Below are 10,907 nucleotides of genomic sequence, written 5' to 3'. Positions count from 1 at the left end.
AGCCACTCTTTCGTTCCCTATAGGCGGTGTGGATCATTGTCATACTGGAAGATCCAGCCATGTTTCATCTTCAATGTTTATACCAAAGACTTCTATTTTGGTCTCATCTGACCACATGACATTCTCCCAATCCTGTACTGGATCATGCAGATGGTCTCTGGCAAACTTTAGACAGGACTGGACATGTGCTGGCTTAAGAAGGGGGACCTTTCAAGCGCTGCCGGATTTTAATCCATGATAACGTAGTGTGTTACTAATATCATCATCATCATCATCGTTTATTTGTATAGCACCAGGCAGACCAAAGTGCTGAACAACACAGATCAAAACAACAACCAAATTAAAAATACCATAAAATCATTACATACAATAAAATAAATAAGAAGGTGTCAGTTTCCTACAGAGTTAAAAGCCAGGGAATAAAAATAGGTTTTCAATCTGGATTTAAAGACCTGCACTGATGATGCTTGTCTAATTTAGAGGGAAAGGTTATTCCAGAGCATCGGAGCCGCAATTGAAAAGGCACGTTCTCCTCTGCATTTCAGCCGCGACTTAGGGACCGACAGCAGCAGCTGCTCAGCTGAACGGAGCGAGCGAGGAGGAACATGTGGCTTCAGCAAGTCAGATAAGTACACAGGAGCCAGACCATTTAAAGATTTAAAAACCAATAACCTTACTGTGGCCCCAGCTCTCTTCAGGTCATTGACACTGTTGGGAAGGTTGCTTTTAAAATGTATTCCACTACAGATTACAGAATACATGACCCAAAATTTAGTTTGTAACGTATTCCGTTATGTTACTCAATGTGAGTAACGTACTCTGAATACTTTGGATTACTTATATAGTCACGCTTTTTACAGCTACATAAATGTATTATTGCTGCATGATTTATTAGTATTGCTGAAGGCTACTCGCCACCGAGCTAACTTTATTAGCTGGCGTTAGTTGAGGTTAGTTCATAGACTGCGGACTATTAGACTTGATGGATAGGATTAACAACCTGCAAATAATCATGTGCAGTTCTGCAGTTTTTTAAATCTTAATATAAAATGAGTAACAGTACGGTGGCCATTAGTAAGGCTGCACTTTTTGCAGTGATCTCGTATAGAAAACGATTTCTGCATCAGTAGTATGTTTTTTTTCTGCTTTCAGAACTGTACATCATTAATTGCAGCTAGTAGGCTGTAATGCAGCCTTCAGTAATAGTAATACATCACATAGCAATAGTATATCGAAGATACTGAAGCGGAAAATAACCCAGATTGGTGTACTTTGTGCAGAGAAATGCTAACAGTGTGGTAGAAACACACCTCACTCCCAGGTTGGTTATTGTTCTGTATGGTGTACTGAGAACTGAAAATCTTTGACATGTTCAAAATAATGAATAAAATGTATACTCTTTCTCTACAGTTATACAGCAGTAAGTATCCTGGTGTGACTTGTGTTGTGTTTTATCCAAGTTCTAGTAGTGCAGGAACTGTACATTAAGGATTTACACATATTTGTCCTTTATCTAAAGGTCAAATCATCCTCACTAACTAAGCCAACCACATTTTTCAGATATGGTTGTAATGTGATTGCACTGAGGGAGAAGCGCTGCTGTTTCAGCCTTTGTTTGCTGGGTTCTGATCTTTTCATGAATGTGTAATGTTTTCTTTATGAACTTGTTCCTCAAGGGTTTGACACTGAAATGCTTCTGCAGACAAATCGACAGCATGGGCGTTCAGCTCAGTGCTCTTTTCCTTGATGGGTGATCATGTGACTGACAGCTCACTCAGGTTAAAGGACACTTCGCCCACCAAATGCACATGAGACTGCGGAGCTTCCAGTCTCCATCAGGGTTTAATTTACATCCAGAAAATGACTTCATGTCTTTCTCATTCAGCTGACACGGGATGCTGTGGAGGGGGTCTGTGTGCTGTGTGCATCCATCCGTGGTGAGAGGATAATGGGAAAGCAAAGAGCATCATTACCTCTCTCCATGCTGCTGTGCACCTCTCACCTCCCCCCAAAACATCAGGAAAATGTGGAGTGGATGTTTTTGGGTAGATGCTTTGGATTTGGACTTTAAATCTACAAACACACTGAAATCAAGAAGCTCGTCATTGTTTTTATTGCTTCAGGCACAATCTGTTCAACAGCACCGTTCACTAACTTTAAACAGCAACTGAATCACTGACAGCATGAACTCAATCTGAAACCACAGCCTCTGACCAGCAGGGGGCACATGACCAGATGGAACTATGCACCTGATTTTCTTCTTTTTGGACACTGATATTATAGCAGTGCTTAACACTTTATTTTACTGGTGTCGCTAATCCTCCCAGAAAGATTTGCTGTGAATCACAGGATATTTCTCATGAAGTAAGGCAGCTTTTTTTGTGCATTACAGATTAAATCAACTCAAAAGTCTCAAATAATTAGATGGAAAATACAAATAAACTAAAATAAAATATTACTTAGGCAACAGTTTTTTAAAATAAACTTTTGTTTAATAATTTTATTCTCACCACATAGTTTTTAAAATTGTTCTTTAGCTCATCTGGCCGAAGGACCAGTGAGAACTCACAGCGATTCCTACGTCTTCTACAGTTTTGATATGATTTTAATGAAACTTGCACACAGTTATCAGTTAATGGGTCTTTTCAGAAATTGTGCCAAAGGTGATGTTTGTGATGTTACAGACAATAATCTGTGAACTATGATGGACCATGAGCAGGGTGAGCTATGACATACATTTTTTTTTAACTCACCATCTCCTTGTGTTAAAGAAGAAAAAAGAGAAGGAACTAAACAAAACAAAAATCATTGTCCATCAAAATCAGAACCAGACTCATGGAAGATGCCATTCAATGACTTTTAGTCACTTTATTCACTTTATCATTGAATTCTAATAAAGTTTTATGGGTGACATTAGCTAACATGCTGTTATTTGCTAATTTCTTGTTAGGCGAGTCGACTGTTGCTAATATTGCTAATGCTGCTAACGTTCTGTGGCAGATTTCATTGTGGTTCACGGCTGTGCTGTTATCTAGCAAAACAGCTACAGTCAGCTTTATTAGCATAATTAGCTTAGCAGCTGGTATGAAGCAATTATCACACACAGTGATGAGCAAGAATGCTACTGACAAAATATTAAAATGAATATTGTTGCTGCATTTCATGCCATGATATACATGGAGGAAGTGTCTGTGTAACCAAGTAAAAATGAGTGAAGTGGATAAAATGAGTTACATTAAATTAAATTACAGATTTTCTGGGTTTGAACTTCGAGGACCTCAAAAATATACAAAGTAGCAAAATTCATCAAGTTTGTTCGGCTGTTTTTAGACGTTTTAAGGTGTTTTAAAATTCCCTTCATATGTTCCACAGTTTTAATATTCTGTGACTAAAAGTTCAGCCCTTTGAGAAACCTAGTGATTACTTTCTCAGTAATTATAAAAACACTGATAGAATCACTTGGACTTGTCAAAGTGTTTTTTCTGTGATAACAAACAGCTGATTTGGAATCAGCCTGTTTACTGGATATTACTGAAAACTAGCTGCAGATGATCCAATCCTGTTCTTACTCTTGTTTTTTAAATGTGGATGTCATGGATCTGAAAGCACTCGGCGTGTTTCATTCACACTGAACAAACAGTGACAAGCAGGCGGAGCTGTTGCTGTGGTGATGAAACTGCTTAAAGCTTTTTTTGATCGGCTGCATGTTTTAAAATAAGATGATCCTGAACTGTTAGTGTGATCTTTTGATTTATTTCTGTTTTTTAGGAACATGCAGCACCACAGGGGGAAAAATATGTCATTTTGATGTTGATGGTTCTTAAGTTTGATCACCAATAATTATCACTTTGTGTGATATGTACAGCAAAATGAACGACTTAGACTTCACAGTATGAAGTGACGGGTGACTTTGAGCCTCACTCTGAGGTCAGGCTTTAGTTTAAATCTGCCAAACTAACAGCCTCAGCTGGATGTGCTGATTCAAACAAACAGGGTTTTTTTTCAACTTTTTGACATTATTTTAAAATTTTAGATTCACAATCCGATGATGTATCTGAACATCACATAAACATCATCTACACAGTATTATTAAAATGTATGGCCAACATTTCTTTCTGAAGTGTAATGCAGCGTTTGGTGTGTGTGTGGTGGGGGGTTTGGCTTTTAAAGTCCTGTCACGGCCCCAGAAAGCTTTGGGCCGGCCCTGTTAGTGCATGGCTGAGTGTATGAAGGCAGACTGCAGCTGCAGCTGGAAAATAAAGTCAAATGATGGCTTTTCCATTTCAGTCACAGCTTGAATGTCTGTTTTTTTTTTCTTTTCTCATAGTCAGCAGGTTCAGTATTTTTGCCTTTAGGCCTTTGGTATCAGAAAGCTGTGGCAGGCAGTTTTTAAAGGATTTACAGTCTGCAGATTTTTTCTCTCTGCTGCTGAGACTTTCGACTCAACCCACAATCTGTAATTTCCAACATTTGGTAATTTTCCCATGTACACACACCTCCCCCTCCAAACGAGCCAGAGCGCCTCAGCTTCAGCTCCACGTTTCAGTACAGCCGTGAGCTTCAGACGTACTCCTGCAGGCTGTAGCTGTCCTTGATGTCTGTTTGAGGGAGTTTGGATGGAGACGAGTGATGCTCCTGTCTCTTGCGCGGCGTGGGTTTCTCCAGCTTCACGCTGTCTACCTGCAGCTGGACCGTCTTCTTTCTGTTTTTCGGCTGATTGCGTTCTACTTGCAGCCCCCGCCTCCTCCGCTCATCTGGGTGCAGCGTGAATCTGTCGGGGTCGGCGGGGGAAGCGCAATCCGGTCGCCTCGTTCTCTTTCCGGGACACGACAAACAAAAAATGACCCCCCCGGCCAGGAGGAATCCAGCAGAGATGAACGTGACGCACAGAGCTCCGCCGGGCTGATATTTACTGCTGTCCGGTAGGTCTGTGGTCAGGAAGGCAGTGATGACTTCGTTGGTGAACCAGGACGCGGGTACGAGGCAGAGGAGGCTGGCCAGGATGAAGCAGCCCCCCGCAGCGATGGCTGTGTGCCCCTTTGCTCTGTGGCTGCCCCCCCAGCGAGTACATTTGAGCCCCAAAGTGGCGAGACAGAGTCCGAACAGCGCCACTACGCAGGACAGGACCATGCCAGTCCGCGCGGCCTGCAGGTGCGGCGGCAGCGACAGCACCGAGTTCTTTACGGTACAGCTGAAGATGCCGGAGCTGTACCACACGCAATCCATCCACAGACCCTGCATCTGCGATATCGGGGTCATGATGCTGGTCCACACGTTGATGCTCACCTTCCAGTTGGGCATCAGGGTGGCCACGACAGCACCGAGGACGCCCAGGAGTGCCAGGGCGAATGCCAGGATCTGAATAGCGGCGGACAGCATGGCTCACCCCCCCTACTTCTGTCCCGGGCAGGTCCTGACAGCAGATAATTCCTCAGCTCAGGCTCCAGCGAGCTGCAACCAGAAGAGAAATGAGAATTGAAGTGAGCGTGGGAGCGTGACGGGCACACAGCTGAGGCTGCTGATGGGAATCTGTGTCTCTGTTTGGGGGTCGAGCTCGATGATTGCCTGCATTAGCTGATGTGGTGATCACTGACACTCAATTATGTCCCTTTAAAGCTGCAGCAGCGCTCCCTCTGCAAAGACACAGAGCAGAAACTCGGAACTCTGCTGGAGTGAAGTTGTCTCCTGGATGGAGTAAGCACCGGACCACGAACAGGAGTACTCCTCTGAAAAGTTCACCGGGCTCTGCCAGCGTCTCCTCAAGTGACTGCTGGAGATGAAGCAGGGAAGCGACGTGAATGAAAACAGAGGGCGTGTTGGTGAACAGCCTCTAACTACCCCTCTGCCTGCTGTCTCCTTGGCAACTGTACATACAGTTTCATCCCATTCTGCGTCCTGAAAGGAAACACAAGGCGTCCTCTCCGCAATCTCACTGTGAACAGAAGAAACTGTCCTTCTGAAAAAAGTCTGCTCCAGGAAATGTGTTTCCGCCTCCATCACCTGAAGGTCACTGGCTCGGCCGAAGGAGCTGCAGAGCGGCGTTCTTATCTGATGAGTTGATGGCGGGGTGCGTCAGCTCCACAACGCCGCTGAAATATTCTCCTCTGACTGCACGAAATCTGATTTTTACCTCAAAATGTTTGTTTCACTTTCTTTTCTTTACATTTTTGTCTCAGTTTGTTTTTTTTGGGACTTTCGCAGGCTTTTGAAAAAACACAGCACCCCCTCTGAAGCTGACAATAACCACGGAGGAAAATGTAATTACTGATTATCAGCAATCACATGTGATGTCTGAGTCCTCGCTTTTGAACATGCCACATTTTTAAAACAATCACGCTGCGGCGTTGAGTCATTTTCTCTGGTTTGGAGATAAAACCGTGGAGCAGTTTCTCTTTATGGGGCTGCATTGTGAGCCGAGGTGTCGCCCGTCACGTGACCACGTGAAGAATCGCCCACTGCAACACGCTGATAAGAGTCTGCAGCCCGCCCACCCGTTCTATAGTCAGTCAGTCGGTGGCAGCCTGTTATTACCATAATCCTCAGTCTGGCTTTATCAGCTCAGACCTGCACAGACACGACCGGCTTCCTGTAAACATATGTCGGGTTTCTGCAGCCGGTGGGAAAACACAAGTTTAAAGACACACTAGCGTCACTGCCGCCATCATCACCGCGTAATTAATGTTGTTCTGTTGATACAGAAACAGTAGAAATGGATAAAAACACAATAGAGTCGATTGCGTTTCCCACCAGAGAACCGCAGAGGTGATGTCATCACCATGGTCACACGGCGAGGTGCTGCGGCGTTGATGTGGGCACATTTCTGCTCCCTGGCCCAAATCTGGCCTTCGGAACACGAGCCGCTGTGACATCATCACCGACGACGGCAGGTGACACAGGTGACCTCGCCTACTCAGGCTTTCCGTGTTGAATATTTAATATTTGGTGACATTAACACAATATGTTCATTTTTCTATGCAGGTTTTTTGGGGATCTAATTGTGGTTGGAAAAGAACTAAATCTACTGAATCATTTTAATAAAGTGATAAAAGAACAATTTAATCTCTTTTTGTAAACGTCTGTTTAAGGAACTCGTGTAAAAATATTTATTCACTCTGCACAGAGTTGCAGAGTGAATAAATACAATAATATTTATTGTATTTCCATAATTTCAGATTTATTTATATTTATTATATACTTAATTTGCCCTGTTAAAAAAAAATAACTTAATAATTTTATATCATACATAAATCATGTGTTTTATAAAGGAGAGTGTGAAACTTTAAAATAAAATATTAAAATATTCAAAATATAAAACAGACAGAGGCGAGATGCTAATAAACAAATGATGTCAGTAAAACTGATGCAGGTTAAGGTCATATTACAAAAGTAACAGATGAAGGCCGACTCCTTTCATGTGACATAATACTACTACTAATACTACTACTAATAATAATAACAACAATAATAATAAATGTAGCACTGCAGCGCTGAGCTGTCTTTTCTCTGTGGCGGTGTTTATTGTCCTGAGTGGGAAACGCTTTTTATTCTGTGATTCATGTTTGACTGAATCAGAAACACTGTCATGCTTTTCTATGGGCTGTTGTCGGTAACGATTTGGTTATTTCCTGCATTTTATGACATTAAATCTTAGATGTGGGAGTGTCCTTGAATGCACCGCCAGATTTCCCAACAGTCCAATTTATTAATGAACGTCTGTGCGTGTCGTCCCAGATCTCTGACTGATCTATAAATGTTCAGATAATTGTGAGAGGCCATGTTTGTGTCTTTCATTTTGTCCCGTTACTTGTACATCCTCATATTATAGAAGCTGTTTGGTGTTTTCTTGATCATTTATTTGAGCTGTTTGATCCTCAGATTGTTCTGCTCCTTTACATCAAGTGTTTCGAGCCTCCTGCAGTGTTTGGGTCTCTTGTTCTGTGTTCGTGCACATGCTGAACAGCCTGTTTTAACATCCAGCCGCTTGCCGTGTTGCTCAGCGATGTGAAACCAGGCAGCGGGCTATTAGAGGCGGGTCTCTGGAGGGTTGAGTGGCCGCCCGCGGGCCTGAATGTCTGAACGCTGCAGAGGACAAACTGAGAAGCTGCTTTTCTGTCCTTTAAGGTTTTTCTTTTAATGCTGTGTTTTTCTGCTGTTGTTCAGGAAGTCTGATTACTGGCGAGCAGCTTTGTTTTCTGTCTTTTCTACTTGTTTAAAGACAAAAATAAAGAAATTAATTTTATTTTTATCTTTTGTATTTTACATTTAATAATTCTCACATTTTTTCATTTTATTTATATATTGTTTTCTTTGTGCAGCTTTTTGTAAATTCTTTTGTTTTAATTAAAAAGAAGCATTTTCGCTATTTTAAATTATTTTTATTTTATTTTATTTTATTTAAAGATCATTTTGTCTCTATGACTTGTTTGGATGGGGAGAGTTTAAATTTGGTTTTACAGTTGCTTGTTTAACTTAAAAAAATCTGTTTGCATTTATCATAATCAAGATTATTGTTAAAATTTTCACACCTTGTGATGATTCGTTGGTCAACGATCTTCAGGACCACCTCCGTGGGGATGTCCCCCACCCAGCGGGGGTGAAACACCCGGGAATCCACGCTAACCAAAGAGGCCTCTGTGATGAGACAAGACTGTGACGACCTGGATGGTTACCGACTTTATATAAAATTTAATTGATTTTTCTTTTCATGCACCTGTAATTTACATTTTGTAAATTACTTGTGTTATATTTTTAAAATTAATGTACTGGTTTCTGTATGAAAACACACACTGAATCAGTGTGTATTTATGGCATAAAGCAGCCTAAATAAAAATGTTGCCAGTAATCACTTGGGAATGAATCTAAATAAATAAATGAGCGTTTTCATTCTGCCGTTTTCATTCAGGAACATCTTTCTGATTTCTCAGTGGTTTTGTTTCTCTGATGGAGAAACGTGATAAATCTGTGTGAGCTCAGCAGTGTGGGTGGATATCTTTGCTTCACACTCTGCTGATGTGAGCCGACTCGATGAGGAGGAAGAATGAAGAAGAGTGGAAGGATTTCCTCTGACTCCTCCTCAGTATCCACAGAGCCGTGCAATTCCTCATTCTTTCACCCAACACAGCTGAAATTAGCTTCACATTAAAGTAGACAGTTTGACCTTTGACCCCTCAGTCACAGTGATAATAGTTTGGAGCTGAATCAAACCATCTGGCAGAAACAACCCCCCCACCCCCACCCCAGGCTCCATCAGCCATCAGTCAGCAACCAGCGGGGGTTATAAATGAAGTGCTTTATCTATGCTCAACACACACAGCCTGAGAGTGTGTGTGAGCGTGTGTGAGTGTGGATGTGTATTAATATCTTTGTGGGGACTAAAAATTAGAAGTTTACTGTACTTGTGGGAACCAACAGACCTTATGGGGACCAAAATCCTGAAGGCATATTTGACACTCAAAATGTGGTTTAATGTCAAGGTTACAGTCAGGTTATGGTCAGGTTTAGGCTGAGGGTTAGGGTTAAGCATTCATTTTTGATGGTTAGTTAGCGGCTGGGGAAAGCATTATTTCGTGACTTAATTCTATGGCTAAAGTTTTAATTGCTATTCTCTTTTGTTTTATCAGGTTTTAACTGTCCATCCATCCATCCATTCGCTTCCGCTTATCCTTTTCAGGGTCGCGGGGGGCGCTGGAGCCTATCCCAGCTGTCATAGGGCGAACTGTTGTTTGGGTTTTAACTGTATTTTTTTAAAAATTTGTCTTATTTATCGTCAGATTGCTGTTCAGCACTTTATTTGAAAGCACTTTATAAATAAAGTTATTATTATTATTATTTCAATTAGATGTCCTGACAAGGATATTAAAACACGACTCTCGCTCTCGCTCTCTCTCTCTGTGTATGTGTGTGTGTGTGTGTGTGTTACACTGACCTTCATCATAAAAATTATTAAAGTAGCTTCATTTCAGTTTAATTAGAAATGCTCTGTTTTAAAGTCAGCCTAAACATGCTAATAGATGTTTTTTCTTCCATGTCACAGTAGTTCTGTGTTGTTGGTGAAATATCAGTAAATATTTATCCCAAAGCAAAATTAATGGTATTACAGGAAGTTAAACATTTAAGTCAAAGACAGATAGCTTAAATAAGTAGAAATTATAAGGCTGATGTAGATTTTTTGGCTCACAAGATTTGAAGATTTTTCATCCATCCATCCTTTTCAGGGTCGCGGGGGGCACTAGAGCCTATCCCAGCTGTCATAGGGCAAAAAGCGGGGTACACCCTGGACAGGTCACCAGTCTGTTGCAGGGCTAACACACAGGGACAGACAACCATTCACACTCAGAAAGACCCCAGCCTGATGTGGAATTGAACTCAGGACCTTCTTGCTGTGCGGCAACAGTGCTAACCTCTGTGCCACCGTGCTGGGTCAATAATTAATATCTTGATGGTTAAACTGTCTGAACCATTATAAAAATGTTTTCTGGTTCTTTGCTTTTTCTGGCATCTCTTTTTCAGTTGAGCAAACATGGTGCACGATGGCTGTAAACCCTTCATCCACCCCGACCTCCTCCTACCTCCTCTTATTGATTCAATCAATAAAACGTCTCAACCTCATCCCACTAGAGATTACTCTGCACATAACTGTAGTTATTGTGAAGGCTATTTTAACCCCTGAATGCGAAGATACGGGGCAAATGAAACTGATGCAGGATTCACAGATAGAATAATCACTGATTTATTTTTATGCAGAAAGGTAAAGAAAACAAAAGCAAAAACAGTCACTGAGAAAATACACTGAGAGAGGACACAACAAAGACCAGATGCAGGAGATGTATATAGATGCAGATAATATATAGACACGAGAACATTAGGACAGAGTAGACACCCCTGGGAGCACAGTTGAACACGATGTA

At 41.6% G+C, this 10,907-nt stretch overlaps 1 protein-coding gene across 1 annotated transcript; it reads right to left on the bottom strand.

Annotated features, from left to right (window-relative positions):
* Positions 1 to 2,103: 2,103 nt before the first annotated feature.
* LOC146558494 (claudin-20-like) lies at positions 2,104 to 5,994 on the bottom strand. Its single transcript, XM_085245987.1, has one exon. The coding sequence runs from the start codon at positions 5,377 to 5,379 to the stop codon at positions 4,561 to 4,563; it is 819 nt and encodes a 272-aa protein (XP_085102113.1). The 5' UTR covers positions 5,380 to 5,994; the 3' UTR covers positions 2,104 to 4,560.
* Between the last annotated feature and the right edge of the window lie 4,913 nt (positions 5,995 to 10,907).

The sequence above is a fragment of the Mchenga conophoros genome, linkage group LG15 (assembly GCF_057382185.1).
Source record: "Mchenga conophoros isolate Kocher_MC1m ecotype Shallow Benthic linkage group LG15, M_conophoros_male_GT1.1, whole genome shotgun sequence".
Lineage (NCBI taxonomy): Eukaryota > Metazoa > Chordata > Actinopteri > Cichliformes > Cichlidae > Mchenga > Mchenga conophoros.
Note: the sequence above shows the minus strand (reverse complement) of the source record. Positions and strands in the feature narration are given on the sequence as shown.

Coding starts and splice junctions, on each gene's coding strand:
- LOC146558494 (XM_085245987.1), bottom strand. CDS start 5,379: ATGCTGTCCGCCGCTATTCAGATCCTGGCATTCGCCCTGGCACTCCTG.